Raw genomic sequence first — 17,980 nt, 5'->3', positions numbered from 1 at the left:
CTATCCCCGATCCTGATAATTGGCCATGCTCACTCATCTTTTTCTGTTTGTGTGAAGTATCATTCACACAGAATAATTAGCAATCACAAGTTGCTTGGTGCTGCTGTGCGTGTGTGTGTGTCTGGCATGCCACCAAATTTGGCACCCAGCAGCACAAACTACAAGCACATCTGAAGTATGTTGTGTGTTTGCATGCGTGTGTGTGTGTGTGTGCGTATAGGATCCTGCACGTGCTGTATGCATGTGTGGGTGCAGGCAACTAGTGGCCCATTGTGTCCTGCACAGAATGCATTTTTATTATGATGACATTACAGCTTTAAAATGAAACAATGGCTCTCTCTCTCTCATTCTCACTCTCACTCTCTCTCTCTCCCCTCTTCTTCATCTCTGTCTCTCTCTAGTCTTTCCATTATTGTACCATCCAGCAGAGTTTGGACCTGAACTGGAAAGCAAACTGCAGCACACACAGTTGGAGAGAGAAAAAGGCTGCGAAACCCCCCCCCCCTCTGCAGCAGAGAGGAGAGCAGCTCCAAACAGAGCTGACCACGGCTTTGGGGAGAGAGGATTTGGCTTTGTTCATATGTGAAACAACTAATATAAAAAACATTTTGATGTGTCTGTAAGGCAACATGATTACATTTGCATGGAATTAACAGCTGATTAACTGTTGAATAAGCCTGCGAGTATGTACATAATTGACTAATATATATGCCGTATGCAAGGATACTTGACTTGCTTTGCCCGGGGGCCACTTGTGCAAAATGGCAGGAGGCCAGGGGCCAGTTATTAAACTAACATCAATAATTAATATATAAATAATTGGCCCAGACCTCTGGCAGGGGGTCTGGGGGGATTCTACCCAACACTTTAAATAAACAAGGTCTATTTTGGTGTTTTTTTATACACCTTATTTACAGTCAAAGTTCAAAAACCAGAACTACAGCCTCACAGTTGTGCACCTCTGCCAACCAGTGAAACTGCAGCTTACATCATGATTTCTTCAGACTCATATGAAGCCATGAAACTGGACAATGCTTCAATTATGCATGTTGCAGCAAAGAAGCTACAAATTCTAAAACATTTACGCTTCACACACACCTTCATCCCAGCAGCATAGAAGATCTGTACAACCAGCAGTTTCAAGATTAGTGTCACCAATTCAGTATCTGACCAAATGTCTCACCTTCTGTTTCAGAGTTATGGCGTTGAATAGAACCAATCACAATGTTTCTATACAGTAGCCATGTTTCCATCAGCCTGTTTAGATGCGCATCCAGAAGTATCGCATCGGAAAATTATGATGGAAACACCAAAATTTGAATTAAAATCCCCTGATTCGCACAAACTAAAATACGCTCGCTTTAGCCGGGTTTTGGTTGATTAAAAAAAATGTTGATTCCCAAAACGGGGGATGGAAACAGTTATGTTTGAATTAAGTCTGACGTAGCGCACCTCTCTCCATGGTGATATCCACACTCCGGGTCGGGAAGGCAGTAATGCATTTACAAGCTGGTTGCCAACCGCCAGAAAACATAGAAGAAGAAGAATGCGAGACTTGTTTTGTTTCCGGTTCTGCAGAAAACTCGCGCGAGTTCGTAGTTTTCACCAAAGTCCGTACATTTAATAGAAACACACAGGATTCGTATTTCTTTTAATGCGCATTTCCCAATGATTCAAATCACTTTTGGATGGAAACATAGCTAGTAACTTACAGGCAGAAAACCCCTACGCCCAGTACATTGAATGAAATGGCTCTGAGCAAACGCTGCCTCAACTGGTTAGTTTTTAGCCACCTAAAAAAGGCCCACCTAGACAAAATCAATATCTGTGTAAGTGTACACTATATTTATAATATTTTTACTGCTTTACCCTCTTGTCAGACAGTGATTCTTCGACTGGGAACTGAAGCCGTTCTCTCGCAACCAGACCAGACCTTGATCATTTAGTGCAGGGGTCGGCAACCTTAACTAACAAAAGAGCCATTTCTGCCCAAAAATAATTTTTAAAGAATCTGCCTGGAGCAGCAAAACATATTTGAGCCTTATGGTGACACTGCATATTAAGTCTAAATTAGCTTATTGACATTAAAAATAGGTCTAAACGAGCATTCAAAACTATGTTTTACATCAAGATAATAAGACAGACTGAAGGTCACAGTGACCTTGACCTTTGACGACTACAATCTAATCACTTCATCTTTCAGTCCAAGTGGACGTTTGTGCCAAATTTGAGGACATTCCCTAAAGGCGTTCTTGACACAGGGGCATAAAAATTCCCATTGTGAATCAATTTTCTTTCATTGTCAATTAGAAAATGGTCAGCAGCTCACCCAACTTATGAGGTGTAAGTTGTGTCACTGCTGTACGGTATTTTGCATTTAATATACCATGAAACTTCAATTAATAGCCCTAATTGCTTAATCATTGAAATCAACAGACCTATATTTGGGACAGGCCTTTAATTCCTTTCACACAAAACTGTTGCTCAGCAAAGATCGGGAAATTGTTTATTTGAACCAGTATGATCATCAACTGTATAAAAATTAGGCTTCGAATAACATATCAATTACAAATCATTCGTTTGATGTAGCTCCGACAGACAGCACAGAGAGAAACTGTTGTGATACTTGTTTTACGGCACCTGACATACCGACACGACATCACTTTATTCTGTTTAAACAATACTCACAACTTGGATTGATTTTTATGAGAAAGCCCTTTGATTCTTTTGATCTGAGGACCCTTATGTACTAAAGGCACATGAATAACTAAAAGCAGGGTAATCAAGGAATGGACACATAATTTGAGGTAGCCAACGATCCGCTTCGATACATGCAAAGAACTTCTGTAAGAAAAATGAACTGCTTGGCAACCAGACCAGGCCTCTAATTGAGACAGGCCTTTATTTGTTAAAATGTGTAGCAACACCGGGCTAGTAAAGGGACTGGGTGTTTAATTGGGACTAGGCTTTTAACTGAAGTTTCATCAGATTCACAAGGGAATGAAAAGAGCAATCTGGTCTACTGACTCACCATATCTGCTGATGGAGGTGCGGGATATGCTGGCTGAGGAAGGGATGTTGTACGATGAGGTCTGTTTGGGCACCAAAGCGACGACGCAGCGGTCTGACACCTGCATGAAGAGACACATGTAACATGAATCAGCTGGAATCATAATGGTGACTTCCATATTTTAATCAGAACAGGGTGTTTCTTCTACTTAACTGTATTTTCCTGAACACTCTTCATGTTACAGTAAAACGTGGACAACACATAAGGCACTTAGTGAATAATCCCACAAACAAAACATATCCCAGAACCCTACGCAGCCCCTCCCTTCCCGTCTTATCTGTGCTCCCTGCTGTTCTCTACCACAGCCCCGTGGCTTTCTTTCAGCAGAGCAGAGTGCTGTGGCTGCATGATGGCTGTACTCAACATGACTGTCATTGTCATCCCCTTCACAAACATTAGAGACATGATGTAAGCTTTGGAGCTGGGATAAGATGCTAAGAGGGAGTGAAAGAGAGAAGAAGAGAGAGTGGAAAACGGAAAGAGGAGACTGTCAGAGACTAGAATGCTGAACGTCTCATCTGGTGTACACTTTGCACCCTTAAAGAAAATGGGGTACGCAGGTATAATAATAGCATTAGAGCAGCACGGAGTCAGAGTCGAAGACAAAGACGAAGAGAAAAAGCTGTGTAGAAGATGGGATGTGTGAACAAGAGACAGACACTGAGGTTCATCCTTTTTCCCCTCTGCGGTTTATATTTACAAAGGGCTGGTGGCCCTGTGTGATGCGCTCCAGTCGCTTCAGATAAGCTGAGAAAAATGGATGAAAACGTCATCGGAAAGGAAGCTTTTAAAATCTGTTTTGAAGACGCCTCTTAACAGAGATCCTTCATCAGCCTAACACGGTAATTAATTAATCATGAAACGGCAACTTAACTGTGATTAAACTTTCAAACGCTGCTGCTGTTAGTACACCATAACATCACGTTTCAGAAAAATGCAAAACACAGCAAACAAAACTTGTTCTTTTCCAAAAGCCAAAACAACAAACAGCTTGTTGGCTGGCATTTACAGCCCACCCCGAGGAGGGATTTCTGCTTCAGACCCAGTGAAGAAAAACTGATGAGCCTCCAGTGGAGAAATAAACAAAAGGCAAATGCCAGGCTCCAAAAGGAATACCTCAAAGAATCTATAGAAAAACAGAAAAGTCTTCTTTTCATTTGCTTTAGCAGGACTGGGCTCCTTTCCACGCCTTGTTGGGGAATAAGCTAGTGGATATTGGGAAGGGCATTTACAGAGTCCCCTTCTTGCTCTCTAGAGCCGCCTCTCATCCTCACCCCTTTCTCCCGCTCTTCCCAAACTAATCTTGGCTGCGCTATTAGTTGGAGTTGCCATCTGGCCTCTACTGGCCTCGCTGGAGAGACACTTGAAACCGGGGATGAAATCTGGAGGAATCCTCTTAAAAGACGCAGCTCTGGCTTCTTTGAAGGAAATGAAAAATGGCTCCTAACCCCCACCTGCTATCCACGACCGGCATCTTTGCCCCTTCTGTCTCTCACCTCACCTCCTTCTCATTTGTCTCCACTTTCCTTAAACCTCATTTCTGTGGCCTTCTCTCAGCTGACGATGCATGGACCCGCTCTGAAACACCAACAGTGTGGACTTCCGTGAAGTTTCCAGCTCTATTCCTGTGATACATTTTCTCTGGGGAGCATGAAATAGCTTCTCTGCCTCCCCCCCTTCCTTTTACGCCTCCCTCCATCCCTCTCTCTTTCTCTCTGCTTTTTATGGCTGACAGAGAGGCTACAGCAGAGATGGGTCCTTGTGATAGAGTAAATGATTGAAGGCGTGCAGATTCGCCCTTCAGGGATAATCCAGTGTGGGGCTGATAGTGGGCAGGTGTGATAAGGGCTGTGGGCCCTGCCTGTGATAAGACCTTCCATTAGACAGTGCAGAGTCGACCAGACAGCAGAGTGTGGTCAGCCTCTATCTTTCTTTTCTCGGTCCTCCCCGCACAAACCCACAGCCCTGGTCCTAGCCTGTCTCCCCTCGGCGTCCCATCTCTCCTGGACTCATGCCCCAAAATCATAATGCTTATCAAAGCTGTCGACTCTGCCAGCAGCTTGGAAATGCACGACCTGTGCACATGGGCACTTCTTGTCAGGAAGGACGAAATGTGAGATGGGCCATTATGTGTGAATGGAACTCTCAAAAGCAATCTTATGAAGACTTAAACGCTGATCTGCTGGTCTTTCTTATGGAATATAAGCTGGGTTTTAACATAGACAACGTGACGTTGCCCACTGGTTTGTAGACTCCCATTTTGAAGCCTCAAATTTGGCACTTTAGCTCCATCCACTTGTACCAACTGGTCACTTCTAGCCCCAAAAAAACCAAGATGGTGACGGCCAAAATGCCGAACTCAAGGCTTCAAAGCAGGAGTCCATAAACCAAAGTCTGTGTGTGACACACACATTTTCAGTGGCCTCATCTGGCCATTTCTATGAAAAATTTCTGGGGGCGACACGTACCCTTTTTCAATTGTTACTCTTGGCCGTGCCGAGTAAAGCCATGCCGCGCCGATTTTTGTTTCCATTGCCAGTTTAGATGCGCCATGCCATGCTAAGCCGCGCTGCAGATGGATGTTCTCAGAAGTAGGTCCAAAAGCCAGACCACCCGCCCTCAAGCAGGTAGCGGTGATGTCTCGCCGACTGCAGCCAACCCCGGACGACCCCCCTTCTCCCACTCATACAAAGCGTGTTTGTTGTGAGACTCTACTCCCCTCTGTCCGCAGGAGACCGGAGAGTGAGGCGATTTTTAAAGTCTCTGTGTGTTCAGCTCTCAGTACGTCTGTAGCTTCTAACTGAATCTCTGTGGTTTGGTGTTCAGTTTCTCTCCTGCGTCCTGTTTTTACTTCAGATATCTGATTCATTTTACTGTTTCATGTTTGCTATCTGTCATATTAGAAGTTGTGTGAAACTGCTGCTCGAAAACTCAACATTTCCTTCATTTGGTACTTCACAATAGAAGTTTTTACATGACAAAATAAAGGAGGACTTTTATCGTGAAGAATCTATAGCAAATTAATTAGCGGGACTTTCTTAGCAGCTTCTCTTCAATAAAGGCAAGTCTAAAAATACTGCAGGGATGAAAGTGAAAGCAGGAACAGCCACAGTGAGATGTTGATGAAGAGCTGCAGACAACAGGGTCTTACCGCACCTCTGCAAACAGCTCACCTCCAACAGGTAAACTTCTTCTACCTGTGCTGCTGTGGAAAAACACATGCAGCAAAAATAATGGTGGACTTCAGGCGTGGATCAGCCTGCTGCTTTTAGACGTTATCACTCATGACAAGCCGTCATTAGTTTAAGACACACCTTCAAGAAGGTAGCCCTGTTGTAAAGAAAATGCAAACCCCTGCTGTGCTGGGCTGACGGCCCAAATCAAACCAAACCAGCCCATGTATGTCAAAAAGGGCAACTGTATATTTCTGCTGTAAAGTTAAGGGTCTTTGGGGATTGACTCACTTTTGGAGCCAGCCTCAAGTTGCTGTTTGACGAACTGCAGTGTCTGGCACTCCACTTTAGCTTCATTTTTCAGCTATGGAGGTTTCTGCTTGAGTTTTAATCAATGAAATGTGTCACTGAAGAAGCAGTGTGAGTTTTTACAAATACTACAATTGTTGCTGTTGGAGATATGACTCAGGATGCAGCAACAGCAGCAGCAGAGTCTCTAAAATATTTACTCAATATTCTTCCTCTTCATATTCCCACCTGTCCGAGATTTGTATTCAGAGCTAGAATGGAGACCAGCGAGCCAAGACAGCCGGAGCATTGGATTCGTGAACAGACAGAAATGTAGTAGTATCTAGTTTGTCTGGGGCTGTTGAAAATAGCCCAAAATGCCCCCAAGTGATGTCTGCAGGGTGGGTAACAGGATCTAGCTGGCAGGCTCTCCTGGTGTGGTCATCAGTGTCTGCCTTCACCGCAGAGAAGAGGACAGGCAGAGGTCAGCAGTCAGCAGGGGATGGAAGTTTCCAAACTGACTTTTTATTTTGACGCAGTCTCAGCCAAAGTGAGACAGGGCTGCAGTCTGCCCTTTACTGTCACTTATTTGCACATTAGGAGGAATATTCCAGACAAAACACACACTGCCCATGTGTCCCTGCACAAATATTAATATGCTGGAGAAGCCACAGTCCACCTGTCATGAATCAACACTTTGTCAAACATCATTAATGTAATTACTCACACCGCGCCGCACTGAATACGACGTGGGGCCCGTTTGCAATTTGAATCATCATAAATAACCGAAGCAGTCTGACAACTTCAGTTCATAATAATGTCCTGTTTATGAGAATTGTTAATGCTGCCCTCGCTCCAAAGTGACTGGAGTCTGTAAGATGGAGCGGGGTGAGCACCGACATCTCTCATGATGACAGAGCCGGGGGAGGTGGAGAAGAAAGAAGGTGTGATGAAACACTTTCCTTTGACAGGGGGTTGGAAGATTAAACAACAAAAAGATCCAAATCAGCAATCAGCCAAAAAACTCACCAATCTCGTAAATCTTTTATCTCAACTCCTGTTTGTCTGTGTATAAGCGTGTGAAATGTGGGTTTGTGCTGTGTATGTGTGCATATCTGGATTTGCTTCTATCTTCTGTCTTTATCTATGCAAGAAAGTCTGTAAAAAAAAATACAGAAATAGCGAGAGTGGGGTGGGAGGAAGGGAGTTCAGTCCCCTGACTGTCAAAGCCAAGATGCTGAATAAAGAATCTGAACTCATTTTAAATGTGTGCATTTATGTTTTTAATTTCGGTGTAACAAGGAGCTGAGAAGGTGTGCATTTCCATATCCAGGTTATGTAAACCATTATTTCCCATGTGGCAGGGTAAATAGCCAATGGGGTTTCTTGGGATGCTGTGTGTGCCCTATGAATTTTAATACCTCTGTCTGGTCCCTGTGTCTCTGCTACGGGAGAATTAGCAGACTCAAGGTGATGTTCGGTCTCACTGCATATTTCAGACCCCCCTTTCAATATTCCCTCTCTACCTCTTCCCGTTTTTTTTCTTCTTCTAGCTTTTCCCTCACTCTGGGGCCTAATGAGCTGTGCTCCCTTGTTGTGATAGGCGGCCAGATGTGCTGTCGCAGCTGCCAATGCAGCGGCTCGGCGTGTGACGCAAACACACACAAGCTCACACACAGGGGGCCATTGCCAGCTCATCAAAACGGTAACGATGCACAAGTGTCTCTGTTGTCCCATCCCACTCTCATCTCTCTTGCCACCGACTGCCCTGTTCCTTCATGCTCCTTCTCTTTCTCTTCCCCACGTTGCCCCGCCGGCATCTCCTCTGAAGCTGCACAGTGTCGGGCCTTACGTTCTGCGCAGGGACCCTTAGATGCGTGATCAATAGCAGTCCTTAGATCTGCTATAAGCGAAGCGGCCACACACGTGTTACTGCGTGCCCCGTAGCATCTCCCTTGGCTAACGATGGTAGACAGACTGCGATGCGAAGAATTGTTAAAAAAACAACAACAGAGGGGCCCATTATGTTGTGGAGAAAACATACTGCAGTGCTTCATCAAGGATTAAAGCACAGCAGAGACCAGAGAAGAAGAGGTGCTCAGACCAGGAGAGGGAGAAAGGAGGAAATAAAGGCCAAAAGGACGCCAATTACTCATCAGTGGGCAAGACGTAAAAAAAGGTGGGGAACAGGGAAAGTAAACAAGATGAAAATAAAGAGAAAATCTGAGAAAGTGGAGACAGTGGATACGTTTATATGCACACTAATATTCTACTTTGATTCACTATTCACATAAACTGCACGTTCTGCTTAGATATTCCGAATTATACCTTTTTCCGAATTGAGCATTTTCCCATTAAAGCTGCTTTCACACCGCCACCTCCTGTCATTTCAACAAGGGGAAGGAAGCAAAGGTGAAATGGTTTCCAACACGGTTGTTGGGGTATGAAATGGTTGCTGTCCTCTTGCACGTGTAAAGATTTTGCTTTGAATGCTAAGTTCACTGTGTTGAGCATCTGGCAGTTACAGCCTGGTTTTGGCCGATCAAGTAGCAGACAGCAGGGAGACAGAAAGAAGACAAGATAGAGGAGCTGATAATGTTGGTGTCTGAATACCCAGAGTTACGGGGCTAGAAATTATAACGACAACAAGAAGAAAAACTTGGCGTGGGATGACATTTCCACCAATCTTTGGATGACTGGTAAATTGTCCAAATATTGTCCTGTTGTCTCGCTAAAGTAGGCAGCTACAAGCTAGCTCGCACTTCTATTCACCAAAGCACCTGCTGCTGTGGTCCATGGTTGTCAGGGCGGTTACTGTGTGGCAGTGTGAAGGCAGCTGAAGACATGTGGGATATGCCGGTACCATTCACTTTTTAGGAGCATTCTTTGGACATGTGCACAGTGCATTCGGAATATCCATCTCCACTGGGGTCTGTTTGGGGGCTGTTTACAACACACGGCCTCTTGCCTGTTTACGGTCGGCTTTGTGTGTTGTCACTGATACGCACACTAACCAACTCGCAAACAGATTGCAAGGCTGGTGGAGAAATGCATGCCTAAAAGACACATTTCTGTTCAGAAAAAGAACTACTTTAACTGTTATGGAAGACTAGGATATCTGGTCCATCTACGTCCAACTGGTAGGAGGCCCCGGGGCAGACCCAGAACACCCTGGAGGGATTACACATCTCGTCTGGCCTGGGAACGCCTCGGGGTCCCCCAGGAGGAGCTGGAAAGTGTTGCTGGAGAGAGTGATGTCTGGAATACTTTGCTCAGCCTGCTGCACCCGCGACCCGGCTTCGGATAAGCGGTTGACAATGGATGGATGGATATCAACGGGTTTTGAATATGTGCAAATATCATAACACCGACCTTTTAAAGACGGTGGTTGAAGGAATGAGGAAGGCTGTGCTCAAAGGGTCCAACAAGTCCACTGCCGGTGGGAAACAAAACGACTATATTCTGATGTGATAAATGACATGTTGGGGCACGTTAATCGAAGTATGGACGGCTGCATGTAAAGTATTAGTGATGTATTCATTTTCGTTAGACATGTAAGCAGCTCAGTAAGAATATTGTCTTTTTAAGAATAAGGGTAAAACCCAGAATACTTTGTGCATGTAAATGTAGTCAGTGAAGGTGAGAAGAGAAAGGAGGGTGACGTGGGAGGGAAGTCAAAAGGGGAGAGAAGCTGCATGGTGCCGAGTCCTGGGTGAAGGACACTGTGATGTGTCCCTTCTTCTAATGACTCCTACATCTGTTAAATTATTCTGCTTACTCCGCCGGGGCAGGGGTTCAGAGTGACCCCCAGCATGAGGGCCCGAGCCTCGGCAGACCTCGTCCCTATTTTCTGCTCCTAGATGGAGCTGCGTCTCCCAGCCGCAGCACCTCAGCACCCCGGCCGCAGCTGCATCTCAGCCCCAACCTCTGCTCTTGACCAGGTAGCCCAGAACCGAGCCACATGCAGTCTTTAAGCAGATGGTCCCTCTTGGTTGACTAATGAGAGCTGGCTGAGCATGTGCTGCGAAAGATTCATGACCTGCTGAGAGGGCTGCCTTGCCTGTTTTATTCTTTTTTATTTCTTTTTATTATCTCACTCTGGCTTTCTCTCACTCCCCCCTGGTCTCCCTTTTTATCCATTTACGACTTCAACTGCCATAAATTCTCCTGAAAAATGCAGAACTTCTCTTGTTCTCTGTTCTCCTGCTCTTTAGCTCTCCGCTTAACTCTCTGTTAAACAGGGGGGCAACAGGAAAGCCCATGGGCCCTAAAATTGCGGGGTGTGAATCGAGGTTCTGCATGTGAGGAGACGGAAGCAGGCAGTCACAGCGGGACTAATTGTTGCCGGCGCAGGAGTCAACGGGGCAGAGAGAGAGAAAGCGGGAGAGAGATGCTGTCCTCCTGACTGGAGCAGCTTCATCTCTCCGGGGAGGAGGGAGAAGTGTCGGCTGAGATGCTGAGGGTTCATCTCTTCCGCCACCTGTACAGTAATTGTCCTCTATTCTGTCACTTGGATTACACCAGGCAAGGGCATGCAAATGAGGAGCTGAAAATTGGCTGCCTAAAAGTCAAGAGCAGGAAACATCAAAGTTTGGCAAGGTGTGTGGTGCAATTTCCATAATAAAAACCGCAGCAGAAATTGAACTGAAATGAGCCTTTTCTTGATAAAAAAAAAGGTGAAGTTTGAGAGTTAATTAAGGAAAACATCACACTAAACCCTCTGTGTATATTTACCTGATAGTGCATGAGAGTGTTGAGTCTCTTCCAGTCGTTTTCTATCTTGGTGGTGATGTCTTCATCCTGCAGCACCACACGAGCCATTCGCCCCTGCCGCCACTCTGAGGACACAAACACGCACATGCTGAATTAAACACGACAATCTCTGGAAACTATACATCACAGTGAGCCACAAACAATGTCAGTTGCCTTGCTTTAAGTGGAGAGGTTCAAAGTCATGTTTTGAAGGTTCTGTATGCAACATTCAGAGCATTGATATAACATGTCATACAACATATATCATCCGACCACTCAAAGTGCTTTTTCACTATGAGTCACATTCAACTATTCATGCACACAGTCATATGCTGGTGGCCGACGCTACCATACAAGGTGCCACCTGCTACTTAGTTTTAAACACACTAACACACCGATGGAACAGCCATCAGGAGCAATTTGAGGTTCAGTATCTTGCTCAATGCAGATTGCTGATCTTACGATTAGCAGACGACCTGCTCTACCTCCTGAACCACAGCCGCCATATGTGAAGATATAGTGGAGTAATGGCGCCCCCCAGTTCCACCCGTTAGCACCATTAGCTCTGTGTGCACTGTTGCTGGTGTTTAGTGCTCTTTATGCAGTTAGCACCATTAGTTGCTTGCCACCGGCTCAGCCACCTCCACGTGAATTTGTGTTTCCTAAGATAGCAAAGGCATGATCCACCTTACGCTCCCTCTGACTGGCTTCCACTCACTACCTTCGTTGGTTAAATTGATTTGGTAAGGCAAGAGGAGTGAGATAGGTTAGAGTAAGAATGTCAGAGTAAACCAATCAGAGGCAGAGTAAGGCAGAGCAGGGCTGGTCATACCTTTGCTTTCCTAGGGAGCGCAAATTTGCATCCGTGCAACTCACGCTCCATATATGTATATCGAGAACTAGATACAGCGTTGGAGGTGGGGCCCAGTTCTTCCTTTATTCTTTCTATTTAACATATTTTATTAGCATTTTAGAGAGAGAGAGGTCAGGCTCTTTACATAATCGATCAGGGGCTGTTCTCTGACGGGCTATTAAGAAGAAGAAGACACACTTCTGCCAGCTTCAGGTATAGAGCCCTGCGCGGGACTGTTTTCTTCATCCCGCTCCTGCCCGCTCCCGCTGAATTTCTGACCATTACCGCCCGCAACCGCAACGTGTGTGTTACGCTCCCGCACAGTAATAGAGATGCATTGATTTTGTGTCTTCTCCCATCCTGCAGGAGAGAACACGTCATTTTATAGGCTATTAATAAAGAGATTCATGGGGTTGTTTGTTTCGTTTCCCTGGCCTGCATGACTTTTGACGCACTGGTCAGGAATAGTGCTCCTATTTCGTTGTCTTCATTTAGTTTTGAATGAAATAAAGGCTGTTTCATATTCTATTCTCCTCCTCTGTATTTTATTTACTTTTCTACCTTTATATAATCACGCAGTGACTGAGGTTAAGGTCTCTTTTCTAAGAGAGACCTGAATAAGAAACATTAATGAGATAAAGATAAAGCCTATGCTCAATAACACCGGCATCATCATGCCTCTTTATGTAATTAACAAATAGCAATGAGAGTAGGCTGTGAGTGGCTCAAATAACACTAATAACTAACATAAAATAAACAAAGTTAACGAATGAATTTAACAAATGAATCACTTGGCCATAATATTGCCGTGGAGGAAGAGAATGTTGCTGACCGACTGCGGTCCCAATCCTGTGCATCTCTCTTCCAAGATGCGCCCACAGACACTAAAGGCCCGCTCTGAAGGCGCACTGGATGCGGGGATACTGAAGATGAAATGCGCCAGCTTTGAGAGCGCTGGGAAGTAGAGGGCTCAGTGCGCCTTCACACCTTGTTTGAGCTTCTTTTCCACATCATTTGTTAACTCCATCCTGTTGCTATAGGCTACATCCCGATCCCGCAGTGGTTTTTTTTAGCCACCCGTTCCCGCCCATAGCAAAGTTCAAACCGCCCGCTCCCGCAAGATTTGGGTTGGGTCCCGCGGGACCTGGCGGGACCCAATCCCAATGCAGCCCTCTATTCAGGTACACCAAATATAGCAATCTGTGGGGAAGGTTTTATTACTTGTTCTAATATTTCAGAAATAATTCTGAAATAGACTTCTGGTACGACTCCCGTTCATTCCTATGAAAGTTGGCCAGTGGCACACGAAGCCAGAAACAATTCCACTTCCTTTGGCGTATCTTCCACATCATTGGGTCAAAAGATAAATGCACTAGAGACTTCCACCAGCCGGCTACTTCCAGTTTAGCTGCTAACTTGAACTTTCAAAATGTTATTGGACTGAATAGATGAAGTCATTTCTTGGGGATAGTGATTTATAAACTGATTGACAGACGTTTTGTTCACAGTGTAAGTCAATGGGAAGAGTTCTTTTTGGGCCCCATGGCATCACATGACAGACTTGCAAGTTGTGATTCAACTTTTAAGCCACAACAAAAATTGTCTTTAAAGCCTGAAAATAAACTAAATAAAACCACGACTTCCTCATGACACAAAACAAACTCTTCTCTTTCAGGCCTTATTTGCCTCTCAGTTGATGGAATATCAAACTACAGGACTTTCGAAGAGATCTCTCTTCACACATTACCCAAATGAGTAGATATCAGGGGCCAGCGTTCTTGCACGACTCTCGGCGCGCGCACTCCTCTCGCAGACTTGGATTGACACGCATCTTAATTAAACATTACACACGAACAATTTCAAGATGTATACGCGGGCAGGCTGCACGCTTTAATTGGTACTTGTGTCGTGGAAATGGCGCGCTATTAGCATACGCCACAGTCGGCCCGTCAGGGTCAGAAAGAAGAGAGGAGTGGAGCAGACAAGAAAGGATAAAAAAAGCGATCCGTGCGAAAATCACCTCCTTTCAAAAGAGAAAAATTGGAAGCAGGAGGAAACAGGTGGAGGATTGAAGCAGGGCTGGCGGCTGACGGCTCGTTGTGGGGTAATGAAATGATAATAAGGGTGTTGACGGGGAAGTGGACAGCCATTGTGGCTCTTGTGCTGGGAGTGATCATTGATTTTCTCCTCTGTTGACTGGGTTTTATTACTTTGTGCTTCTGCCAGGTGACCACATGATAGCCCTGCCTGGCACAACATCCTCCCAAAGCCGTCTAACCTACGCTCTACAGAAAAAACAAAACAGGAGGAAGTCAAACATAAGTACAGGAAGACATGCACAGACTCACAAAGATGCACAGACTATATTATATTCAATGCATCAGTGAAAGGGTGAGAAATAGAAGAAGACGAGAGAGAGGACAGTGGATGGACGGTCATATTGTGGAGCGGATGCGGTGCCGATTTGCAGCAAAGCAGAAGGGGGGCTTTTGTTCTCTCCGCCCCTGTGAAGTGAGAGAAAATGAGAGGGACAGGGAAACGGGAGGCAAAACACGGACAGGCGGGGATGGAAGTGGCAGACTGCGTGGGAGTGGCAGACTGCGTGGGAGTGGAGCCCGGCGTGAGGCTGGCTGGCCCGTCTGTCAGCTCTTACCTGGGTCAGCCAGACAGCCACGTCACAGACACAAAAACACACACACAAACATAAAGACATGCACGCTTCTCTATCTCGATCTACTGTGTCTTATTGGCACAACCAGGCAGCGGAAGCAGCCAGACGGAGGGATGCAGCACACACTGTCAGTCAGTTTGATAGAAGGCCTGGCAGCGGCACACTGGGGCTGGCTGGGCTGCTGGAACACAGCTTTTATCACACTAATGCACTGATAATCTGTACACATGGCTAGGTTTTCTCTCACTGATGTATTAATCTGTGGGTGTGAAGGACTTTACACCTGCCAACTGCATCTGTGAGTATCTGGATTGTCTGTGGGTACAAGTGTGTGTGTGTGACATACCGAGGTCCATGTCGACAGCACGTGGCCTCTGAGAATAGGGCATGTTCTTGTAAACAGCGTCCAGTATCTTCTCCTTCACTTGTGTGATGGTGTCACAGTTGAGCACCTTCACCGGAATCTCCGGACTGTTCTCGTTGTCTGGGTTCACGCAGTTCAGGATCTGGATTGCACAGATGGGGAGAATAGGAGAGAGAATAAGATGGAGAAAATCACAGAAGGAAATGAGGAAGCAGAGGAAGAGGCTGGAGGTGTCCCGTCACTGCCTGGACTTGGGTCCAGCTTGAGGCTTCGCCCTCATTAGAGTCTCCTTGGAGCATGGCAGGAGCTTTGAGAAACCATTTCCGCTCTCGCTGGCATCCCAAAATCTAATTTCACACCTTCAGCGGGACACCAATTTCCAGCTCTGCCGGGGTATTAGCACGTAATGAGCCAAATTCCCAGTCGGAGCAATCAGAGCATTGTCATGTCACATGCTGGCTGTGTGAGTGTTTTTTCCCCGGTGTATGTAGAAGGGGACTGTTTGGTGTGATCTCCACAGCCACCTACCCTGATGTTGGACCAACACCGGAGCCTGTGGGATCATTAGTTAGTTTTCTTCTCATACTGGGAGGAGGAAACCAGCAGACACAGCTATGTTATCTTGGAAATGATATGTGGTGAAAAAGTAAAGACAAAAAAGTAAAGTTAGGAAACCGTATGAGTGTGGGCTTTAGTATCTGTGTTTATCTCATTTTAAAATCAAGCAATGCTTGAGTCAAGAGCTGCCTACACTGTAGAGTACGTGTTTACTCTTAGTAATAAGGGTTCCAAAAGGGTTCTTCCTAACCAGAGCCATTTGCTTCTGAAGAACCCTTTTTTAACCAAAGGGTTTTTCTGGGGTTTTGTAAGACTAAGGGTCCTATCAAAAAACCCTTTGGGAAGAAAGAGTTCTTCAAAGATTGTTGAAAGATCCTCCCCCTCAAATATTCAAATGTTCACCGATGTTTCAAATGGTATTCTTGAATGCAGACGTATCTGGAGTCCCCTTAATCAATGCATTTTACTTGTGTTCTGGCATAGACGTTTCCAGTTTCCATCATTTCCTGCCATACAATTCCACGTGAATGGCCAAAATTCAATTATTGGTAATTTGGAGCCGAGTTTCTGTTCCCAACCCTACTGCATCATTGAAATAATAAAGGCTGTAGTAGTAGTGATTCAACAAGATCTCCACCCCCTAAAAACATGATTATGAACCATGAGTGCAGTTGGTTGTACTGGAGCAAATCAGCCCCAGGCCTTTACGTGTCCCGTGAAGCTCTAGGCTGCTGGATGTAGTTCCCTTGGCCCCAGGCTAATCTGTTAAACTAAGACCCTGATTAATGCGAAAGAGATCTATGGGTAATGTGGTCAATTACTGTTCTTGGAGTCCCCTTGAGTAGGTTCTAGATGAAACCCTTGGAATACAACAGGGCTCTGGGTAGACCTACTGGGTGGGTTATTGTTAGCACCCTTAGAAGATGGAAAGGTTCAGGACAAAACCCACAGATACCCCTTTACCACCAAATTAGCTCTGGCTCTTGAACCAGATCTGCTAAGAATTCTTGGAACCTTGGTGCTATCTGGCAAACCAGCCCAGTTTCCACCAGTTTTGAGCAGAACCATTGTAATCAAGGATGTGTCATTAACGAATGGCATTGCACAATGCACGATGGACGTAACCAGTACAGCAATAGCAAGATGGCGGATTACGTTCATTGCCTGCAAGCTATTGTTCTGTTCTAACAGATACTTGTTTCTATCCAAAAAACAAACATGGACCAACTACGACATTAACAATAAGAGGACGTAGACGACTATTACATGCAAGACTCCATCCTCTCTTTTCAACCTGAAAAATATGACACGCCCACTGATGCCATCATGGTTTGCACCTTAGTCCAAGAAAAACCTGTTATTTTTTGGTTGCTGGAAGCCAACTTTTCAGGTTCTGAACCAATTTACTTTTGGTCAAAATGCTCTGAATGGTTCAAAACTAGGTGTGGGAATGGAACCATATTGGTGGAAAAGTCAAGTCACTTGAATTTACATAGCGCATTTAAAATCAACAAGAGTTGAGCCAAAGTGCTTTGTAGCCGAGGCAGATGGGTTAGGATCTGCCTAGCTAGAAAATGCTCTTCACAACATAGCTGCCTGAGGTAAAAGAGGGTTCAGGGTAGAACCGTCACGCCATAGAAAGGGTTTCTGTGGAACCTCTCATAGGGGGTTCTTGGTTGAGCTGTTCACAAATGGTTCTAGCTTGAACCTTTATTAAAGTTTCCACCTGGAACCAAAAAGGGTTCTCCCGTGGGGACAAGCCAGAGAACCCTATATGGTTCTAGTTAGCACCTTTATCTCTCAGAGTGAACCCGTGTGTTTGTGTGTGTGTCTGTGAGCCTCTGGCAAACTGCTTGTGTGCCTCGTGGAGTGTGACGTACCAGGGTTTTGTACTCGATCTGCTGGCGGATGAGCTTGTCTTCACTGAGGGAGTAGCGGGCCTCTCCAGTGATGGCGTCAATGGGCCCCTTTTCCATCTGCTGCTTGATGGCGCAGTACAGCATGAACAGAGGCTCCCCGGCACACTCCTGTGAACACACATGCACACAGTCCCACAGATTCACACATGAGGGAACATCACGGCATAAACACACAAATTCACTAGACTGAAAACACCTACAGGTCCACATACTGTAAATATCTGACAACGTGCAATCACACTTTAAATTTAGAAAATTAATATGATACACAAGATAGGTTTATATTTGTATATCTGTAAACACACACACACACACACACTACATGTGTTTCT

The 17,980-nt window shown here is 45.3% G+C and overlaps 1 protein-coding gene across 4 annotated transcripts in view; it reads right to left on the bottom strand.

Annotated features, from left to right (window-relative positions):
• plxna2 (plexin A2) overlaps positions 1-17,980 on the bottom strand; it is a 278,378-nt gene that overhangs the window by 18,789 nt on the left and 241,609 nt on the right. For all 4 annotated transcript variants that reach the window (XM_049580229.1, XM_049580226.1, XM_049580227.1 and 1 more), the window contains 4 exons: positions 17,610-17,756; positions 15,154-15,313; positions 11,266-11,369; positions 3,032-3,131 (listed from right to left, as the gene is read on the bottom strand). In XM_049580229.1, the coding sequence (XP_049436186.1) occupies positions 3,032-3,131; positions 11,266-11,369; positions 15,154-15,313; positions 17,610-17,756 (511 nt within the window). The remainder of the gene's footprint in view (positions 1-3,031; positions 3,132-11,265; positions 11,370-15,153; positions 15,314-17,609; positions 17,757-17,980) is intronic.

The sequence above is a fragment of the Epinephelus fuscoguttatus genome, linkage group LG7 (assembly GCF_011397635.1).
Source record: "Epinephelus fuscoguttatus linkage group LG7, E.fuscoguttatus.final_Chr_v1".
NCBI lineage: Eukaryota > Metazoa > Chordata > Actinopteri > Perciformes > Serranidae > Epinephelus > Epinephelus fuscoguttatus.
Note: the sequence above shows the minus strand (reverse complement) of the source record. Positions and strands in the feature narration are given on the sequence as shown.